The 23,332-nt window shown below is 30.1% G+C and overlaps 2 protein-coding genes across 7 annotated transcripts in view; one reads left to right on the top strand and one right to left on the bottom strand.

Moving 5' to 3' along the window:
• Window positions 1-177: 177 nt before the first annotated feature.
• LOC107996448 (putative uncharacterized protein DDB_G0282133) lies at window positions 178-14,214 on the top strand. 5 transcript variants are annotated; one of them, XM_017054493.3, is made up of 8 exons: window positions 1,258-1,385; window positions 1,864-2,440; window positions 2,807-3,157; window positions 3,239-3,459; window positions 3,540-3,686; window positions 3,817-5,177; window positions 5,296-5,674; window positions 13,883-14,214. In XM_017054493.3, the coding sequence occupies exons 2-7, from the start codon at window positions 2,137-2,139 to the stop codon at window positions 5,666-5,668; spliced, it is 2,757 nt and encodes a 918-aa protein (XP_016909982.1). In that variant the 5' UTR covers window positions 1,258-1,385; window positions 1,864-2,136; the 3' UTR covers window positions 5,669-5,674; window positions 13,883-14,214. The 5 variants fall into 5 exon arrangements, with proteins under 5 accessions (XP_016909981.1, XP_016909982.1, XP_016909983.1 ...); XM_017054494.3 differs by lacking the exon at window positions 13,883-14,214 and adding an exon at window positions 8,860-9,207; XM_028666048.2 differs by lacking the exon at window positions 13,883-14,214 and having other exon boundaries at window positions 3,817-5,020; window positions 5,138-5,177; window positions 5,296-8,678.
• Window positions 13,044-23,332, bottom strand: part of LOC107996449 (beta-1,4-glucuronyltransferase 1) — a 47,756-nt gene continuing 37,467 nt past the window's right edge. For both annotated transcript variants that reach the window (XM_017054496.3, XM_028666049.2), the window contains exons 3-6: window positions 19,802-20,179; window positions 16,001-16,336; window positions 14,662-14,904; window positions 13,044-14,140 (exon numbers count right to left, since the gene is read on the bottom strand). In XM_017054496.3, the coding sequence (XP_016909985.1) occupies window positions 13,943-14,140; window positions 14,662-14,904; window positions 16,001-16,336; window positions 19,802-20,179 (1,155 nt within the window). In that variant the 3' untranslated portion in view covers window positions 13,044-13,942. The remainder of the gene's footprint in view (window positions 14,141-14,661; window positions 14,905-16,000; window positions 16,337-19,801; window positions 20,180-23,332) is intronic.

A 23,332-nucleotide genomic window follows, 5' to 3' on the forward strand; every position in this document is an offset into this window, starting at 1 on the left:
ATATTTTTATATAATAATTAGATATTTATAAAATTTTCTTTAAAATTATAATTATAATATACATTACATTTAAAATTTTAAATTAATAATATTTCAATTATAAATTGCAAAATTGCAATAAAATTTAATTATTTTATTATAGATTTATTTTTATATTTTTTTTATTATTCGTATCTTTTAGTAATTCTACTAATCGTCGATAGATGGTAGCGCAATTGCATTTGACAGTTCCAAACAATATTTACTTTTAAAAATCTTATTTTTATTAATTTTATTGTTAAATGAATAATCAAGATTGCTAAAATGAAGCTAATTCAATAATTTTTCCTTAAAATTTTAACAATTAAATAAATTTATAATATTAATAATATATTAGAATGAAATAGTTCAATTGCTAATTGATGTATTTCCATATAACTGTTTCTAAGAACAGCCATTTTTTTGAAAAGATGATGCAATCAATGACACATCAAGCATATTACTAATCATTTTTTAAATCATAAAATTATTTACCGCTATTTTTAGAAAAAAATCAAATTGCAAGATGAAATGTCATCAAAATCAGTTCTACTTTTACAATAAGTCAAAACTGTCGAAACAGTTCCCATCGGACTATAGCCTATCGGATGTTAAGCGAAAGCCGCCAGCTGGGAGTGCTATTTTGAACGAAATACAGTGTTGCCAAATCGCGAGGCAAGTAAGTTCAAACACGTGCCCCGTGTTTTGCTCTTGGAAAGAGATAACTGCGTTACCTGACAAAACAGAATGTTTGCTTTTCACTTCATTCAATGTAAAGTTTTTCGCTTATCTTAATAAAAAAATACAAATTTGAAATGGAAATTTGTCACTATTTAACAATCAACTTCATATACTTTCGATTATATTTTACAAACACATGTCACACTATTCAAACATTAAAACATACGAATATTCAAACGAAGAGGGAAACTTAAATCTGAGAACAAAATATTACATGCTCCAATAAGTTTCTTATATATACTTAATTTCACTCCAATTTAGTTTATTTATATAAAAATTCTAATAATAAGATAATTTAAAAAACATTTATATTACAAATATAATTTATATAAAATTATAATTTCTTATTTTGAAAAGAATTTTTCAAAGCCATGCCCAAATCTCCAGCTGGACAAGAAAGTTCAGGTTCGATGGAGAAGATGTGGCAACGTAGCAACTGCGTGAGCCGAGATGCGCGGCATGAATAGCACCGACGTTGATGGGCCGACCCGTTGTCGACGGCTGGAGGGGAAAGGAATAGGGTAAAAGTTTCCACGATGGTAGGGATAGACAGGAAACGATGAAACGGAAGGGGGATGCGATACATTCTGCATGTGGTAGTCGTCGGTGAGAGTAATATAACCGAGGTAATGTTACCCAGTTGCTGTTTACGGAGAGTTTTTGGAAATTTCATAAGCACATCTAGTTTCCCGGTTAAATTTGAAGCGCGGCAAATCAAATTGTCCAATCATAATAATCGAACTATTACACGTTAGCTATACATTGACTAACATATGCTTCATGAAAATCGAACTAATGAGAACAACTATGTTGGAAATACATATACACATATGAAACATTTTGTAAATTATCGAACTTGTAGATAATAACATCGTCAATGCTTTCACGTGGACATTCTGCGCGCGAATCAATTTAAATTCCATTTTGAATTTCACAATATAAAATGTTCAAATATTTATTATACAATATAATTATTATATAATATAACAATAATTTGATCGAATAGTTAATTTTTATATAATCTAATAATAGATTAAAAAAATATCTTTAACGGTTAAAAAAAGATATACATATACATGAATTGTATTGTTTGAAAATTTTTAGTTTAAAGATTCTTGAGAAACGTCGGACATAGTGCGGCGTATTGGTGACGGTGAAATCGTAGAGGGGACGACCCCTCTTGCCCTACTCCGCTGTGCGCAACGTCATTGTGCTGTGTGGGGCCATGATTGTTGGAGTGTGTGTGCGTCCCTCGAGCTACGCGCAGACCTGCCCAGTAAATACGAGGTTTCCGTTCTCTGTGCGTGTCGAAAGAGTGCGTAGTAAAGGAAGAAAAGTCTTGTCTCATCGGCATCCTGGATCACCGGCGTGTCCATCATGCCGTTGAGTATTGGGGTTAACTTAAGAGTGACCGGACACTGTAATCAGGGCGGTCGTAAGTACATGGAGGACATGTTCAGCGTGGCTTTTCAATCGACACCGGATGACAAAGATTTAGAATATGCCTTCTTCGGAATATTCGATGGCCATGGTGGCGGCGAAGCAGCTACTTTTGCCAAAGAACATCTAATGAATGTTATTGTAAAACAGAAGAATTTTTGGAGTGATCGTGATGAGGATGTACTTCGAGCCATCAAAGACGGATATGTGAACACGCACTATGCGATGTGGCGGGAGCTTGGTAAAAATCTTATTTTCTTGTCTATTTCATTATTTTTATTATTTTATTTGTTTCTAATAAAATTTAGATACATTCTGAATGTATTCATCCAAAAACTCAGTATATTTAGTATTTTTTTAATAACTTCTCTCATTGTCCCGCGTATTTCCCCCACCACCTGTGCCTGATTAGGTTAGAATTTAGGTTATGTAATCTGAGCTAACCTGAAAATTTGAACTCGAAGAAAAAGTAGTTGAAAGAAAATATTCAATTCATTTGGTATTTCTATTATTAATTTGTTTATTATGAAACAACGAATTGTAAAATGTGATTTATTACAAAATTTTTGAATATATATGTTAATGTTAATTTATATTTTTGTGACAGATAAATGGCCAAGAACCGCATCCGGACTACCATCTACGGCTGGGACTACGGCTAGCATAGCTTTTATTCGTAAAGGGAAGATTTATTTAGGTCATGTAGGAGATTCTGCCATAATATTAGGATACCAAGTAGATGGTGATCCTCAATGGCGAGCAGAAGCTTTAACCAAGGATCATAAGCCAGAAAGTGGACCAGAAATGATGAGAATACGTGAATCTGGTGGTAAAGTTGTTAGTAAATCTGGAGTTCCAAGAGTTGTATGGAATAGGCCTCGTATAGGACACAAAGGACCAGTTCGAAGATCAACTCATATAGATGAAATTCCTTTTCTTGCTGTTGCTAGATCATTAGGTATATTTTTATTGAAATATTAAGAAAAAATTCATATTAATATGCAAAGTATTATATAATTATCGATCTTATATTCTTTAGGTGATCTTTGGAGTTATAATTCTGAATTAAACACATTTGTTGTATCTCCAGAACCAGATGTTAAAGTAGTTGCAATTGATGTTGAATCACATCGTTGCCTTATTTTTGGAACAGATGGTTTATGGAATATGTTAACACCTCAAACTGCAGTAGCTATAGTTCAAGCTGCAGATAGACATAATGAAAAACACCTAATAGCTTCTCAACAAACGTGTAATGGGGTATGTTTAAATTAATTTATATTAAATATTGCATATAAATGTAAAAAATATATATATTCGTAATTACTATTTTATAACAGCAAGCTGATAATGTTCAACTATGGATAAATCCTTCAAAAAGTTTAGTAGATAGAGCATTAGAAAAATGGTCATCAAAAAGATTACGTGCAGATAATACAAGTGTAGTTACATTGATGTTGGATCCACCAGGTCCATCTCGTAGTGAGGTATGTATTGTTTTTAATAATTAAAAATATTTCCATTTTTCATATAAATCGTTATAAAAAAAAATTGCAAGAAAATTGCTTTTGTCATAATATTAATCAAAGAAATTTAAATCTTCCGTTTTTTTTGAAGGTTCTATTAAGTCAGAAAGAATGTCTTGTGATGCATCATACGATTCATACACCTACACCTGTACCTGTTGAAACTCCAGAAAGATTGAATTATAATCCAGTCTTTTTAAGTATACCAAGACCTCCTATAATAAATCACAATGATCTTAAAGAATCAGATTTCTCAAATCAAATTCAAGAAAATACAAAGGAATCGAATGTAGAAAATATTTTACTTGTAGAAAAAGTAGAAGAAAATCAAAATCAAGTAGATGAAACGCACATGTCTATTCAGGAAAATTTTGTTGATGAAAATATTCAAGCTATAGAAACATCATCCAATAAAGTATTAGAAAGAAGTATAGAAGTAAATAATCTTGAATCTGAAACAATTCCAGTAGAAAAAATTGAAAATATCGAAGAACAAGCAAAAACAACAAAGCAGGAACATATGCCAATTCATGATCTATTAATTTCACAAAATTCGTCTGAAATAGAAAATAAAAACGATCCTAACGTTTCAAATGTGATTCACCAAAGTGCATTTTCTAATGATTGTAATGGTACACATTCTTCTGCAGTTATTAACACAGAAAATAATGAAACTATTTCGGAAAATACTGCTTGTAGAGAAAATGAAATAAAAACTAACATATTAAATGGATCACGTCATAAACAGTCAACAGTGTTTTCTACGTCAAGAAAAGAAGTCCGAAACAGAAGAAGAAGGCACAGCTTAAATACACATTCGCGTAACACTCTCATGGATACGGGTTCTCTAGAAACAAAAACATATGTAAATTCTAGACTTAAATCGCGTAGTACAAAAGTGTCTGTGACAAATAACATGGTAGAGGAAGGTGTGAAAAACTCGACAAATAAAACGAGCAGTAGTGCTATTGGTAAACGAAGACATAGTGCAATATCTCAGAGTGTAATTAACACGGTCGAAGAATCATGTATATTACAAGAACCATGCGTTAAAAGGAGAACGCGTTCAGAGGATCGTCCAAATCCGGTCGATGAGAATGATCCAGCAAATCAAGCCACGAAAGATGCGAGTGGTAATTTAAGTTGGACTACCACAGAATCCAATATTACTCGTTCTACAGCTGGTGCTACCACTGTACCTGTACAGGAAAGACTGTCTTCGCTAAATAACTTCCAAAGAAATTTGGGAAAGAAAGCTACACCGGTGAAGACTATTAGAAGACCATCTATTAAAGGTCTGTTAAAACAGTTGTGGGCTGCTAGTCTCAGTGCAAGAGAATGGGATCAGGGGAGAAGTAATCGATCAAATAATTGTAACGAGCGGAGGATAAATCGAACTATGTCTATTATAGGTTCTTCGGATAGTACCACCGTACCGCAACGTTGGCTCAGGTTGGTTTTCTTATCGTTTAATTTTTTTATCACATGTAACAAGTTCATATTTACACGTGGTATTTTCGCAACTTCTTATTTGATTAATTGATTATGTTTTCTTCTTTTTTATTTTCAGGTCGGATACTATTGCGGCGACACCTGTAAAAACACTACGCTCACGTAATGTAGATATAACTGGTCACACGATATCTGCACAATTAGTACATCAGTATGGCATAGTAAAGCAAAGTCGACTTTCTTTGCCGAGTAAATTGAAACAGTCCAATAATAATGGATTTCTACAATCGAGTAGAGTAAGGTCTTCTTCTTTAACATCTAGTATAAAACAAACTAACAGTAATAATGGGAATGGAGCTTGCTCTACGATTAATCCTACCAACACGGGATGTAACTCTAGTTCCGGAATGGCTAAAAGAGTTAAGTCACCATATAACCCGAGTGCTAGATCATTAAGTACGCGATCTCGCATTAAACGCCTTGGAAAATGAGATAGGGTAATGTATATTAATTATATTACTTGTTACATTAAACAGGGTATTTTTTACCCTGATCAAATTTTTATTTACTTTGCTTTTCATATTCATGAAAAGATACTAGTTGAAAGAAAAGCTATTCTCATACTATTGCATTTTATCTTGAAGCTTAAAGATAATGTAGATAAGCTCTTGACTCAATTTTCCAAACATCTTGTCGGGATTAGATTTGCATTTTATGGACCAATCAATTTACGTAACAAAAAATTATCAATTTCCGTTGTTTCCTATTTTAGTTCTAACTTCTTCTTACAATTTTCTTGCTAGTAAGTAATAAATAATCACGTACTATACGAAGATACTATTGTAAATAAAGCAATAGTTTGTTATCAATAAAGTAGTATCTTTAACTTCCACGGCACACTACGGGTGAAAAGTCGATCATATTTTTCATATTTGCATATTTTCACGCATTGAAAAATATCAATAATGTAGATATTCAATATTCATTAAATAATATAATAACGTGTTTTTTCGTGTTTCGTTTCCGAAGAGAAAGAAATATAACAAATAAAATTGCATGCTTATTTTCCGACTGTAGATATAATTGAAAATCGTGATGATTTTTATTGTTATTCATGTGTATAATTTCCCGAATGTAACAGTATCCTTTTATTATCGTATAACGTATATTTTTTGATTTCGAAAAATTAATATTATTTATTTCGTTTTTCAAGTATGATTTCTTTTTCTCAAATAACAGATCACAATATTAATTTTATCGTTGTTTCATTTGAATTTTGTCATCAGAAAACTAAATACATTTTTATCACTTTTCACTTTCTTAAAAGTCAGTTTGACTATATGTATAAGTAATATTGAAAGACTTCTTTTATTTTTTATGCTTTCTAATATCTGACTAGCTTATTGAAGCGTTAATTATAAGAGAAGAAGTTTAAAATTTAAAAAAAGTACGTGAACATATGTATAAAATATGTGAGCATGAAAAGCGTAAAAAAAAAACAGAGAATGACTGTACCGACAGAGTGTGTATGTGATTTATAGAAATTATTTCGAACAATTCCTCAACTTGTTCAGGTGATGCGATTTTTTAATCGATTTAGTAGTGTCACTAAATCAGTTTAAAAAACTGCATCATTTGAACGAGTTGTAAATATTACAGTCTTCTAAGAAGGAATGATTTTTAAACGGATTAACAAGTCATTAAAGAGAAAATATGACTTGTTAGAATTGAAAAATTAAAATATCTAGTACGTAGGTACGTAATCATCTACTTTGGCCGAGTGAGTAGCTGTTCAAAATTCGTTCGATATTAAAAAAGAATGAACGTAGTCGTTAAATTTTGATATTTAACTTTATACAATGATAGCACAAAGTCGTAAGAAAGTCTTTTGATACATAAAAGATTCACAAATATTTCAATGCAATTTTATTCACTATTGTAAGTGTTCAAACACGATAGAATTTTGAATAGCAACCATTTTGGCATGAAGTGATATTGAAAATGACTGTCTATTATGCGATACAAAATTTAGATTATATTTAGAGTAATTTAAGAAAAGAAGTGATTTAATGAGCGAATGAAGTAAATTTCATTTGTTTATAGATGTTCAATAATGTAAATCATTGAAGCAGTAAACTTAATACAAATGTTCCATATAATTTTGTGCATAAATTCTTAAATAGGAACATATTCTATTAAAAGTTTTGTTTTTGTGTATTTGTTGAGAATGTAATTTTGAATTTTGTGGTACTATTTTAAGGTAATTTGAAATTTGTGGATAGTCAACGAAGCGTACTTTAGAAATTTAGTTTGAAAGTTTAGTTGAGTATGTGAATATAAAAAATAATTATAAATGATTAGAACGAGACAAGTAAATTCTCGTCTATGTATTACAATCTTATTTCATGTATTTAAATACGATAATTGTTGACGATTTTTTGTTAAGAAATATTTAAAATTATAATCAAGTTATTTTTAGGATAATTTTTAATCAACTTTTATAGTTGGATTTTTTTCCCTATATAAATAATATTGTAATAAGAGAATTTACTGTGTCCAAATTATCTATGTAAAAATTATTTAGCAAGATAAAAATAGAGGAAAAAGAAAAGCCTGATTATATGTTGGAAAAGTTTATGTTTATATAAATTTATCAATATTTTTATATTTTTATGTTTCATTATAGACAGTGCAGAGAAACATAATTATATCAAAGAGAAGAATATGATAAAGAAAAGAAAATAATGACACGTGCCTACAATAGTTACCATTTAAATGTATATATATATGTATAAAGTGTATTCATATATATCATGGATCAAGAAGAAAATAATTTTTCATTGATTTATTGGAAATACAAGTACCAAATAAAAGGTATATATATATATATATGTATATATATGTAAATATATATATGTATATGTATATATATAAATTGATCTTGAATTATCTCTTCTTGGTACATGCAATACAAGTAGCACTGTGTATACATATAAATATATATAACTATGTATGTAAATATATATAAAGACGCATATATATACATACATATGTAAAATAAAAACACGTATATTTGAAAGTCATCTACGTACGTGTAGATATAATTAAAAATAAAAAAGATATAGATGATTGTGCTCATAGAAAAGAAAAAAAACATTTTTGCTAGTGTTTATTTATATACATAAAGAATTATAATATACAAAAAATACAAAATAAAGAAAAGGACTTGGAAAAGAAGTCCGTCTGGTTGCGCTTGTAGATTTAACATTCGTTATATAGAACATAAATTAAAAAAAAAAAAATCTAAGTATTTTCTGAGAGTTCAAATAAATGGAAACAGAAATAAGATTCAATAGGGTAATGGAAATGTATAGTGAACGAAAATTTATAGCTGGTTTATCTCAGGTTAAGTATAGGTTGAAGGAGGCGAACTCGAACAAATGTGTGATCACGTTTCAAATCTGTATATTTTAATTAAATAAACTGAAATATACAAATGTTTTTAGCAAATGTTTTCTTTACGAATACCAGCATAAGCTCTTATTGTGCAGTGCCTAAAAACTTAATCGCAATAATTATCAAATTGTATGAAAAAAATGTATTATCTAAGGAAATATTTTAAAAATATGCAATTCTATCATATTAAAAATTAAATTAATTCACTATTTTTATTTTGTTATAGATATTTTGACTTTCAAATAATGAGCATTATTGAATAAAATAAAATTTAAAAACTGGAACTGAGATGCAAATCGGATATATCACAAAAATCATTTAAACGATTATATATTTCTATGCTGTTATTTGAAAAAATACAATTTTACATATATACAGCGACAGTTAAGTTGAATTTTTCTTTTTTATCTCATTTCATATGTATAATTTATAGGCATTTGCACAAATATAATTAGCTCACATATACGTACTTTTAAAGATATAATACTAATGTATATATCATACATAATAATGTACATGCTAAATATTAATTTAACTTATATACCAATAATAAATACTTTCTTTTTCTTTTAAACCATCACTTTTACAAATATTAGATAAATTTCGAATAAAGTGATAGACAATGTAAATAGAATAGAATATCTGACAGAATATAATTTGTTAGAAGAATTATCATACATGCTTGTGTAGTTTAATTTTTAACACAAAATGTTTTATTAAGTTACGCATTTTTATCTTATTTTTCTTTTTTTTTGTTTTTCTTTTTTTTTTTTTTTTGTTATTAAACTCATAGATAGAATAAAATATTCAAAATTTATAAAATTTATATCTGTAATTATACGAGATAATACTGAAAATTGTAAATCTAAAATTTATATTATTACATATTATTTTTTTTTCAATATCAAATTTCGATTATTTTAATTTTTTTTACGATAATAATTATTTAATTACAAATAATAATTTTGAATTGTAGTAATACCAAAATGTGAAAACAAATTTTTAATAATAATAAAAACATTGTTTATTTTATTTAATAGTTATTTCAATTTAAAATTTTTTAAACACTTAATAAAAATTGACATGATTAATGAAATTTTTTATCAAATTAAATGAAATTTTAATTCAGAATAATACATCATTTTATGTATAACACTGTAATAACACAGAAAATTTTTATCTTTTATCTTAATATTTGTAATATGTGCAATTTTATTTTTTTATCATTATAACATTTTTGCAGCCAGTCATTCTTTTGTATTAAAGTATTTATTTGAAAAATATCAATTTAATGTATAATAATCAACTTTTCAAAAATTGAAATAACAAGCAAAACATTCAAAAAAAGAAAAAATATTTACCTTAATGTTTTTTTTTTTTAAAATTCTTTTTTAAAAAGCATATTATAAATTTGATTTATTTAATGGATTCATTAATCTGTTACTCATAATAATAAAATAAATTTCAAAGCATTATAAATCATTTAAAAATATTTTACTAAAGAAAAAAGGAAATGAATTACACTTAAAATTTTAAAAAATATAAAAGTGTATTTTAATTTCTCTTTTTCGATTCTTTACAAATTAATAATTAAAAAATATTAAAATATTAATTACCATAAGATATAATTATAAATATGTTTGATATATTTAACATTATAATATTTTAATACATTATTATAATATTCGTAGTATCTAGAAAAAATATTTATGAAGAGTGTAATTCATTTCTTTCTTTCTTATAGCAATAAATTTTTCAAAGATTTATTATACTGTGAAATTCGTATATATTACGATTATTTACAATAATTGAATCGGTATTTTAGCGTGCTTCAGTTCAAACACACGCACACGCATACATATTAAAAGACAAATACGATAAGGCACAGAATACATATTATTATTATATGTGAACAATCATTATATGTGATTGCATAGCCCCGATAAATAAAAAAAAGGCATGAAAATTAAATTAATAAATAAAATTGATTAATTTTCTAGTGTGAAAGATTTAAATATAGTTATTTCAATTATTGAAACATAATTATTAAAAATAGTAATTTAATTTATATTCTAAGATTATCATAAAAAAATACCAGTCTCTCATTTTTCCTAATAATTCATCTCAAATCTATTTGAAATATTTGTTATTACATTCATTTATTTTTTGAATTTTATTATTATATGAAAAACAATATATATATATATATATATATACATTTAGCCTTTTTCAGATTATTCGGGGCGATAATAAAAAAAGTATTGCAATATATATACCTGGTAACAGTATAATATGTGTGTGCATTGTGTATGTGTCACACGCCATTAAGCGTATTCACATTAAAAAATTATTTATTTTTTTAAAGAACAAGTTATTATGATGGAAAATCTGTAAATTTTATTTACACTTATTTAAAAAGACTTAATTTATTAATTAATGAAAATACTCTTAACGACGTTGAATATTAATATCTCACTCATTCACTATCATAGTCTGTCAATTGTTTTTGACATAATTACAACAAAAATTCATTGCACAATCTGATTAAAATTTGCATTCCTAATTATTTTTTTATTATTCATTTAAAGAAAATATTCTTTTTATGTTATACATAACATTTAAATGGCTAAATAGAAATATTATATTAAGCAATGGCATTTTTCTTTGCTGGCTTTGCATGATGCTTAAATAAAATAGAAAATTGAAATACTACTTTGTTTAATATAAATAAGTAATTAAAGTATTTTCTCAAATTTTTTGATTATCGAAAATAGTAGAATTAAATATAGATATATTTTTATGTAATTCACAAAATATTATAATTTATTATCATTGTCTATAAAGTTTGAAAAATAAAATATTAAAAATATACATAAATTTGGACGCGTCAAACATCTCATACGCCTCTTATTTTAGAATTTTAAATTCCCATTTAATGACTAATTTTAATGGTGTAAAAGTAGTATGAGTTACATTATACTTATGTACTTACACTTAAACATATATAGATATTTACATTTTCCTTTTATACACAATTTAAGACATTTATAAAGAAGAGGTTTTAAATTGATCTCGAATAATGACACATGAAATAGCAATTGCATAAGAATTCTCGCATACTTTGCCTTTCTTTTTTAACATATTCCACATGCATAATTCTCTCCAGTAATTATCCAGTAAAAGTATTAGCACATAATGTATAATTATGAAATAGATTTTGCACGATTTCGTGGAAAATAACATGAAATTATTACCTGTATAAATGAAATCTAATACGAAACTTATTTTTACCTTTTTCATTTTTAGCCATGATATAAAGAATGTCTAATAATAAATCCTAGATAAGCTGATTTTACATGCGAAATCGAATAAAAAATAAAGAATAGCAATGCTCATTTAAGTGAAATTAAAAATTCTTGAATTGAGCAATATTTTATTATTTGTATTTTTTTTACTCATATTAAAAATGATTAATTATTATTAATTACTATTATCTGTACATTTTTATTTTTATCATTTTCTGCAATTAAAAATATAATGAAAGAATATGTTGAAAATAAAATGAAAATTTGCACGATAATATTCTATATTTATAAATTCAATTTTTTTAAGAAAAATAGAAATTGATATAAAAAAAATTGTATTCTATATTTTCGATTCGTTTTTACATGTATAATTATATGATTTTTAATGCTTATTGTAAAACATCCTATCTATATAGTACATAATACATTGTGTTTTTATTTTAGTGACAAACAAGAATGTAATGTTTCGTTATGATTGCTGTAATTAATATTTGATATTGGAAGCACCAATTCATTTTTCAATAGAAGAAAGATATACAAAGAAAGATTAATATATTTACCTTAATTGGTTACACTATAATAAAAGAATCATTAAATAACTAATGACTTGACATTCGAAGATCTTTATGACAAAAATTGCCTAGTAAACTGTTATCAAATGTTTTTCAGTCTTGGGAGAGTAAAATGTTCCTTGATTCGCGAGTAGTCCTGTTTGATTCTTTTACCACGGCATTCGTTCGAGAACGAAATTAAATTGTTAAATTATTTATTACTCGGGCATTTTATATGTTGCTCAAGTATATAATTCATTATTCTTTTTCTTTTCCAAATTTTTTGTATCTTTTCCAAATGGTTTTGTATCTTTTTTCTTTTAATAAGACATTTAACCTCAAAGCATGAAATTATGCCTTAATTATGCTCATATATATATGCACATAAATGCATTACATTAAAACTTAAAAGTCGAAAAACATCGACTTCAGTCGTTTGGTTTGCAATAAATTCTACAAAACTCTGTTGAGGCAATAAATAATTTTCATAAATACATTTTTTTTATTATAAATTTTTTGGATAGTTATAGGAACCAAAAAATGTTCGAGACTAGTTTTAATCCAAATTTGTGAGTTACAGAGTTTTGATTTATTAATATATGTGCACTGCTTTAAATAATAATAAAAAAAATGAAGAACTTTTTTTTTTATTTTCCAAACACTATATTCCCTTAATTAACTTGAGCAGTGTACCTTTTTGGCATATTTCTATGACCACAGTCGTTCGCGTTAGATACATTATTGTTTCCTCTTCGGGGAAGTTGTAGAATGAGACAAAAATGCACGTGTTCATCGACAAACCATTCAGCATTCTTGTAAATGTACAAGTATATACGAGGCACCGTTTTAAAACGCTAATATGTACAATTGTTCATCCTAACATTCTCAGGTGAAAAATATACGCAACATGATTCTTTTAGAATGAAAACAACTACGTATGATTATCACGAAAAGCATTTTCTATACTACCGATTTTGAATCTCTCAATAAATTGATTCCCATTTTATGTCAGTATTCCCTTTCTTTTCTTTTTATGCTGCCATCACACTTTTGTACTGCAAAGAAGATGAAGAAGTCAGCTTGATGAGAAATGAAGAGGAATTACAGGAACTAACGATCATAGGAGAAGTTTGCTGAAACTTTTGCAAGGTTATCCTTTAGAACCTAACCAACAAACTATTATTTTCGGCACCATTCAATTGGCATCATTTTTAACCGTCGACATTTTTTAATCGCAATGAACGTTCTTTAGGTTAGTCTCGACACCGAAAATGCTCAGAAATGGCGGATGAACATGATCTCCATGTGCGATTAAACCAAATTTTTGGGCATTGCGAGCGCCATTGATCTTACGCCGAGCTTCAGATATTTCAGGTGTCAAAAATGATTTCAGGTGCTGCCACTTGATCGGAATACACCTGTGGAGCACACGTTGTGCTCGTTTCACTACGGGCTACACGGCACAACCTTTTCGTATCCCATAAAGGATCTTCAATTCTGGAACGATGATCTTTCTTATCAATGCGTTTGTCTTAACTGTCAACATTTCACGGTGAGGGTCCTTCTTGAAGATTTTAATGCCCGGCCGATGGACCAGGAATGCATTGTCCAAGATGAGAAAATCATAATCGAGAACGCACAACGCGTAACCCTGAAACGAAAGTTAAACTGGGTTAATGATGCTTTCTTCAGAGAAATCGTATTAAAGAGAATGTTTTATGAATATTGCATGAACTTTTTTTTGGTTCTTTTTCTTTTTTTCATTTTATATAAAACAAGTCACAAAAATCACTTGTTTAAAAAGATTATACTTTTATTTTATTTTTATTTTTAAATGTTTATTATTTTTTCATTTTTTAAATCATGAATTTTCACATTAATCTTTACTCTCATTAATTATTATCATTATTAATAATCACTATTAATAATAATTATTTAAAAATTATGGATGACAATGACTATTATATTATTATTATCATTTTTTTTTTGCTATTAATTTTTGTAATTTTCAAGATTAATTCATATATGTTGGATTTAAGCGTTTTATATTATTTTTTGCATCACATTATCGATTTTGAAAATTTTCGATCAAACATTTCAATTCGAACATTGAAAATTTGTGACAAAATGAAACTAGGTTGCGATTATTTCAAAGCCGGAAATCATCTGCACCTGTGTCATTTTGTCGCTTTTCCCCTCCCAGCTAAGCCTCTCATCGTACAGAGGATCATTATTGGTCCCGATGAAAATCGGCTCCCAGTGAACGAAACTGCCAGTCCTTTTGCCGACATGAAACACGTGAAGATCCTCGGTTTCCGGTGCTTCTTGCCACTCTTTACTTCGAGGAACGTTGTGACAACCAGAACACAATTTTTTATGGAAAGGGATAGCCGTACCAGCCTTCAACATCTGAACCTGTAAAATTATCAATTATTAATCTTGATAAAATATATGAAATATCTATACGAAAATCAGCATATAAACGATTTCAAGAATTTTAAAAATGAATTTGATCTTCGCATAATTGATTAAAAAAAAATTTTTCAACATTCCACTATTGGAATTGAAATACAGTACTCTGTGTGATATGAGAAAAAAGTATATATATATATATACAAGAGCATATATATACGTGAGTATGCCATGATAATAAAATAAGGTTAGTTTTCGAAAAATGAAATGAAATTGAACAGTTCATAGAAATGGCGGAACTGAATTGAATATTTTATAGAAGTGCGGCTAGCGGCCAGCTGCATTTCACAGTGATGCCACTAATTATACGTATCAAGGTCCACGGTCAAAGGAAGCGCCACTGATTAAACGACCCTCGCATTCATACCATTTAACGCATTGTCGGATATTATGCAGCCGTCATTGCGCTCTTTCGTATGTGTTTAATTACCTTCAAGTTCAGTTTTCAACTTAAATGTCAAATGGGAATGCAATTTGTGATTTCTAATCTAAATAATACGAAGATTGTTTCATTGATAATTAAAAAAATGTTTCGTTATATAATTTCTTCATATGCCTGTTTCAAAAGGAAAAAATCTTTAATCGATATTTTTCTTTGTTTAATTTTTCTTTATTCATTGTCGAGTATTACAGTACATGGATTGAAATCGAATTCCTCATTGTATGCAGCGGTGTTCAAACTATGAATATCACGGCGTAAAGGTTAACACAAAATAAAAATGGATAGTAGAGAAAAGAGTACGATTCCATACGAAGATTAAACAGAACAAACATCTATTAATTTTCTTTCTAATATTTTTTTCAAATGATATTACTAACATTAACTAATAATTGAATTATCATTTGATTATTGAAAATTGTTTTTATTTCATAAAATAATAAATTAGAGATGCACAAATAAGTAAGGTTGGATTACAATTATGATATGAAATTAGCTTATTATACTTATTAGATTTACTTATTTGGAACAACTTAGAAATTTATATCGAGAAATTATTATTATTAAGTGCATTAGCAAACAATTGATATCTCAACTTACCAAATGTGTTTTATTGTTAGGCGGTTGACTCTTCTCGTCCACCTCAAAGATGGATAGTACAAAAACTTTGGGATTAGGCTTATAGAGGGCGGGCTGGTCTCTCCTTCTGATCATCTCGAGGAACTTTGCCGGCAAATCTGGATTCGGATAAAGCTCGATATCGCTGGCGAACACATAGAACGTCGGCGCCGATTCACGCGCTATATTACGGCCTACGTTCACAGGGTATAGCAATTTCTTCTCGTTTTTATACATCTTCGAAAGCGTAACGTTTATCCATGGTGGTCCAAGCGTGCAGTTATACGTGTCGGATATAACTTTCTCGGTTGGGGGTACCTATTTTAGAACCAGATTGTAGCATGTAATAATAATACTTTGGAAACTGGATACTTTACAGAATAAGCCATCTAAGTCTGGAAAATCAATTATAATTCAAAATGATTCATTATATCGATTAAAATTGTTTTGAATGAAAATTAATAACATCATAAAAGGATCATAATTTCACATAATCGATTCTCTTTTTTATAGGTTAATGTAGAGACAATAATGAACATTGAAATAATTTTTTTTTTTATACAGAGCTTTTTTTGTACTTTTTTAACGTATTAATCAATTCAACTTGTCTTTCCCTATTAAATTATTTCTACCCACAATATTTCCAGTCTTAACTGACTTAGACTTACATAATATCATAATCTTATTTCTAATTTCAGTGTTATTTTAATCGATACTAGAAATATAATAATAATAATGATAATAGATATAATAGTATTCCGAAAAGAAAAAAAAGATAATTTTTTCCCCACGATCAAATGCTTCTCTGCAAAATCCTAATATATTTCATCAATGACATTTCATCGCTTAGAATAAGATATTAAATTATCGGTAATCGGATGGAATAGATATAAAAAGGAACGAATTAAGCAAGTGGTAGTGAATGTGGTATTTAACAAAAGTGAAACGAAACTTGTAGACACGCAGCATGAGAAACAAATTTCTAGGAGAAATACTTCCTGCGCTCCTCCGTTCTTTTCTGTGTGGCGAAACTCTGTTATTAATTTCTTCTGCGTCACAATGTAACGTCGATACACATGCACGAAATTAATTAGAACAGAAGACTATGATTGCGACTCGTTTCAGAATGCACATAACGATTACACTGTGCGAAGGTCCTACTTTCAGGCTATATAATATCTGTCAGATTATATATGCAGAGCGGAAAGAAATAACCAGTCATTCCTTCCCATCCGTTTTGCCGATTGATTCTATCGTTTAATTTAACCACTTTCTCGATCTTCCATCTCGACCCGCTTTTTATTCTTTTTTTATATAAATATATCAGAAGAATCGTCTTTCCTAACTGAGAATCTAATATCGATCTCATCTTTCTTGAAAGATTTCTTCGCTCTGAAATGACGTTCGAGAGAAAAGATAGAAAGGAGGATTAAGCCAACTTTCTAAATAAATTTTCTAATTAGAAATTTTCTTTTTTATCGAAGAATTATGAAAAAAACGTTTAATTAAATTCTTTCTGTTCGTTTTTTTTTTAAATTTCAGAGAGATTTTTATTGCCATGATATGTGCACAATAGGAATCTAAAATATAAAATAATATTAAATTCAAGATAGAAAAATGTAAATACAAATGGATTAAAAAAAACTTAGAAAATTAGAAAAGAGAATGGGAAATAAAAGAAGAACGATTTAAAGAAGTTTTGAACAAATTAAGAAAAAAAAATTTTTTTAAATTATTCAAAAGATTTACGAGAAAGGAAATTTTTCTTTCGAATCGAAAATTTCCACGAATAAATCCGATAACTTTTTAACGAAAATTGAACTCTCTGCGATTATCTCTGCGTAAAATTTAATTTCAACCTCATTTTCATTTCTGACTGAGAAGATTTTTCATTTCCTGGACCAATCCTTTCACGAGTATTGTATACATGTAGATACAATAAATAATATAATGCAATAAATAAATAAAAAGTGCGGAAGAATAACTAATGTCACGCAATGGAAACACGAACGAGACTAAAACACGGCGCATCCCATGTACTGGCAGCGTCAACAAGTGACACGATAGTATCGAAATTGTGCGCGGTCAGCAACGTCTTGTGTTTTCGATACGTGAGTGATTTACACATCAAACGTGCCGGGTGAATCTGGTGGATACCTTTAAAAACCAGCCTCGCCATTGAGATGTTCACAGTTTTCACAGAGAAGGATCGCGAAAATGAAAAAAGAAATGTATCTGAGCGCTTGTTTCACGTTTCTGTTGCTGGGTCTGGCAATAGCTCAGGTTCCAACTGAGAAGAGAGAAGAATCCGCGGAAGAAGGATTGAAAGAGGAGGAGCCGAAGATCGAGCAGACTGGCGAAGACGTGGACAGGTCTAAGAAGTCGATATTTCCTCACAAGATAACAGGGGTGCAACACGTTCAGAGAGTTTCGAATAACGTTCAAACCCTCAACATACAGCCGGATATAAAGTCTACCAATATTCAACTTCCGCAACCTGTTCAAACTGTTAACATCCAAGAACGGCAGTCCGCTCAAATCAACATCCAACCAGCGGTTCAAACGCTCAACATTCAAAGGCCACAATCCGTTCAAACTGTCAACATCCAGCCAGCTTCTCAGACAGTTCAAACTTTGAGCGTCCAAAGTCCACGATCCGTTCAAACTCTCAGCGTTCAAACTCCACCGGTTGTTCAAACTTTCAGCATCCAGCCAAGTTTGCAAAGAGTCCAAATTTTGAGCGTCAAAGCTCCACAGCCCTCAAATGTTCAAACTGTCAATATTCAGCCAGAATCCCAACCGATCTTGAATGTGATTCCACGCGATCAGGCCAACGCCAATGTGATCGCGTTTGGTCCTCGTTCGTCCAAGATCGTGCAAGTGTTCCAGCAGACCCATCCTGGCTCTCAAACCAACGTGAACATCGTCCAACCTTTTTTTAAAGAACCAGCAGTCGAGAAGGTCACTCGTACGGAGAGAATCGTGGAGAATGTTCCAGAAAGAGTGGTCGTTTCAGAGGTGGAAAAGGAGATCGTGACGCCGGTTTTCGCAGAACAAGTTGTCAATCCTCAATATTCCAGTGTCGTCCTCTCAGAACCCGAAACGATGGCTGCCTACTTGAAGCATCCTTTCTTGAAGTATGGGAAATCGAACATTATCTCTACCGTGAAGTCTAAATTGTTGGTTGAACATCCTTCAAAAGTGATGGAAATTAAGGAACACGCTCTGTTTCATATATAGAGAGTACGGTATAACATGTGATAGACCTAGTCACCAACAAATGTAGATCAAAATTATCGAGCAATATTTATTTAATTTAATACTTCGATTCAAGCTTCATATTTATTTGAGGATGATTCTTCTAGCACCACTTTTAAACTCTCTCAGAAGCAACATTTTGAAAATATGACACGCGAAATCGATGTAATTAAAACAATAATGAATTAATGATGTACCGTTACGAAGTATGTAACAACGAAACATGTGTTTTTAATTATGAAACCAATAAACAATTTTAACATTCCAAAATCCCTTCTTCTCTTAACTATAATTTCTTTCACAACTGATACCTTCAAACAGAATTATCATAGAATATCAAATATCAAAATATCGAGAGAAAAATCTTCAGCCTCATAAATGTCTGTCTAAATTAACAGACCATCCTGTCTCTTTATTAATTCTATTTACATATAGTATACACATAAGAGAAAAGGGAAAAAATGACAAGTGTTTCAAGGAGAGAGAGAGAGAGAGAAAGAAAAAAAATAATATCCTTTTACCCACCACTTTTGGCACGTGTTTGCTACTGAAGAATACATGGAAGGTGACCAGCTGGGAGACCAGTGGGCTGCCACAGTTTCTCGAGTACTTGATGGCGTCGAGAGTCGCCGCAAAGTCTGTTCCAGGGGCGTGCATCGCAATCGATATCGGGGCCCTCCATCGCTCCAGCAACGGTTCCAGATTATCCAGAAACGTGTAATCTGCGTGCGTGGTGTACGTCACACTCTCCCAGCATCTCACCGCCATGCTCATAGGCACATAATTGTACAGGACCCAGTAATCACCCCGTTGCGCCCTTCTTGGTTCCATCGACTTTTCGTTGCACGGCACAGCTTCCTTTAGGCTCATCGTTGGCTGAATCACAGGCGCGTCGCTCTTCACCTTAACGAGGAAACGAACGTTTAATTTAATTTAGTAGATCGAAGAAAAATTCTTCCACGGAAATTTACATTGGAGATGGAGAGGCAGGAAGAGATTCAATTTAGGTCAAGTTTTCTTCTCGTATGATGATTTTATAGTATAAATAGAGGAAGAGAGAGAGATAAAGAAACAAGATTTAGATTACATGTTTAAGAGAATACAAAAATTTGATGGTAAAATTAATAATCGTAGTAGAATGAGAACTTGTAATTTTAAGTCAAGAAAATTATTCTTTTTTACGATTCTTTCGTCCAATTATCTTTTGGTTTATTTAACTTCCACTTGGTGGAAATGAAAATTACACGAAATTAGAGATACGATACAATTTTTATTGAAAAAAGTTCTTTTTTTTTTACAATTCTTTCGTTTAATTATTGGTTTATTTAACTTCCATCGTGGAGATGAAAATTACACAAAATTCGAGATACAATATTGATATCTGGGCCGAAGATAAATATCATAAATCGTTGGTATGGATTGAATCGAAGGGAAATTTTGATCTGAACTTATATCGTGGGATGCTACGGAGAGGGTTGAAAATAATGAGATTAAATCCGGAAGGTCAGATATCGATGAGGATAGGATTAAAGTGGAATTCCACTTATCGGTCGATTAATTATATTCTTTGATTCGATTCATTCATATAAATCCATAAGCACCGTAAAATCAGAAATACAAAATACAAAATAAAGTTTGATTGAAAATTGAAAAGGGAAAAAATTTTTCTTAAAGTTATACGAGTCCTCAGAGAGAGAGAGAATAATTTGTCTGATTATATATATATATATATATATTTATTGGAATAAATATAAATTTTGACGTGTATATTTTATGGCATACTGAATTTTACGATATCATCAATGTTTCCTGTTGCTATTATTGTTGGATACGTTCGCCCGGGTAAAAGCTTTTTTTTCAATTTTACACGAGGAGAAATGGGAAAGAAGAGAGCGAGAGAGAGAGAGAGAGAGAGAGACGTTTGAAGTTCCCCTCTTTAAAATATCGAACTGCACAGCGATTAGAACCGGCCTTCGAGCTCGATTTGGCGCGAATTAATCTCTCCGTACTTCTCTCTGGCTACGAATTGCTCGATTTGCAAAAAAAAAAAAAGAAAGAAAAGGAGAAATTTAATCTCTCTCGTTCAGCTGACGTATTATTCAGATTTTTGAACTTCGAGGCTCGAATTTAACACGTGTCATCAAATCTAATACGCGAATTACGATTTTTCGTTTGCCAAAATTTTGCCCCAATTTGAAAGGAGTTTTAAGAAGAGGTGTAGGAAAAGATGTAGGAAAAATTGCGTTACGTGTACCGTTTCGATGTTTTGAACTATTCTATTCCGGCTAATAACGTTTTCTGTTTCGCATTTATGATAACGGAAGACGTGTACGGATAATGCACATTGTTCGTGCGCATACTGAAAATAACGTAGAGTGGATCCAGTTAAGTGTCGAATGAATATTTCAGAAAAGACTAAAAGCAATACAGGTATGATGCTATAAAAAGGAACACTTTTTTCTGAAGAGACGAATAAATTTACAAAAAAAAAAAAAAAGAATTTATCTACCGTGAAAAATATGACATGTGAATTTTCAATATAAACGATCGCAGAAATTAATCGATAACTTAATTATTCCAGATCTATTATGTATCGTTCAATTGTTGTCAAGGTGGTTATGGATTAGCAAAATAATAGTTAAACATCGTTAATATTCATCACAGAACACAATTCACGAACACAGTTATCGTTATGCACGACAATGCAAAAGCACTTCTGAATCCGACGTGATCTCTCGAGACCCGACTGATCTTATTCAAAGATTAGGATTTTAAACGAGGTCGAGCCACTTTTCAACCAATGGCGAACAAGTGAATTTCAGACGAGAGCCGATCGTTTCGTCGATGAATACGTATTTCCATGATAAAATCTGACGAGATAAGATAGAATTGTACACGATGGACATTGTAATCCAAGAACCTCCTTTACTTGCTTCCGTTACAGATTTTCCCTCAAATTATTTGTAACTCTAAGTCGAACGAACGAAGTTTGACGAACACGCTTTTGAAAAATTATATCCTTTTAGTATTTTCCTACTTTATCGACGGGGTTAGGAAGGACGTATAAGAAATAACGCATAACCTCAACTCGATAATTAGATCGACAAATATATCTGTACTGATCTATATCGTTTTGTAATATTTTTGTAATATTACGGATGAGAGTGTTTGTCTAAACAAAAGTTCGTGGTATTCCTATTAAAATACAGTGAATAATAATAAAATAAATACAGTGAAAAGTTTGAATAGTACGAAGCATAATATACATATATATATCTGTGCAGTTGTTCCGAAGAAATGTGTGTGCATCGAACGCGATCGTTGACGTGGAAGATATTTGATATATAAGGTCAGAGTCATCGGAGTGTAAACAGTTGAAATATGCGGTTAAAAAAAAAAAGAGAGGAGAAAAGAGCGAGATCATCAAGATATATTTTATTCGTTGGTAAAAATTTCATAGTTGAACGAATGAAATGGGTGAGAACGAAAAGGAAAAATAATTAATCCATCCAGTAATAACATCATTAAATGGAATATCCATTTTGAAAATTGGATCAAAGGAGAACGATTCGATTTAAAAATTGGGGAATAATAATCGGTTCAAATTGAAATTAAAATTAATTCGATTTGTTTGATCGTCGATCATATGAATTATTCACAGATAATTCCAGATTTATTTAGCTCGAATTATCGCGGATCAATTTCACGGATCGATCGATCAACACCTATATAAATCGAATCGGTATAAAGCGTGCATAAATCGTGTTCGATCCAAAATTGGAGAAATCTCGTCTCATCGAATTTTTCCATCGAACGATCCGCTCGGATAGACTAATCGTTCCACGATTACCGTCACTCGTCCAACTTGTATCTTTTTCTTTTGTTTCTGGCTGAAGTTTAACGATGCCGTTTCCTTCTTTTACACGGATTTTGCCAATTGCAATTTTGTTGAATTGCACGCGCGCTTATCCAATCTGATGTATATAAACTTGATTTTCCATCGATTGAAAATTAACAAAAATTAATGATCAAAAAAATATTGAATACAGTTACTAT

The sequence above is a fragment of the Apis cerana genome, linkage group LG8, assembly GCF_029169275.1.
Source record: "Apis cerana isolate GH-2021 linkage group LG8, AcerK_1.0, whole genome shotgun sequence".
In the NCBI taxonomy this organism is placed as follows: domain Eukaryota; kingdom Metazoa; phylum Arthropoda; class Insecta; order Hymenoptera; family Apidae; genus Apis; species Apis cerana.

What these genes read in the sequence shown, in the direction of transcription:
- LOC107996448 (XM_017054492.3), top strand. Translation starts at nt 2,137, where the DNA reads ATGCCGTTGAGTATTGGGGTTAACTTAAGAGTGACCGGACACTGTAAT. An exon ending in TGCTGTTGCTAGATCATTAG is followed by an intron (nt 3,158 to 3,238) that starts GTATATTTTTAT and finishes TATATTCTTTAG; the next exon opens with GTGATCTTTGGAGTTATAAT. An exon ending in CTCAACAAACGTGTAATGGG is followed by an intron (nt 3,460 to 3,539) that starts GTATGTTTAAAT and finishes ATTTTATAACAG; the next exon opens with CAAGCTGATAATGTTCAACT.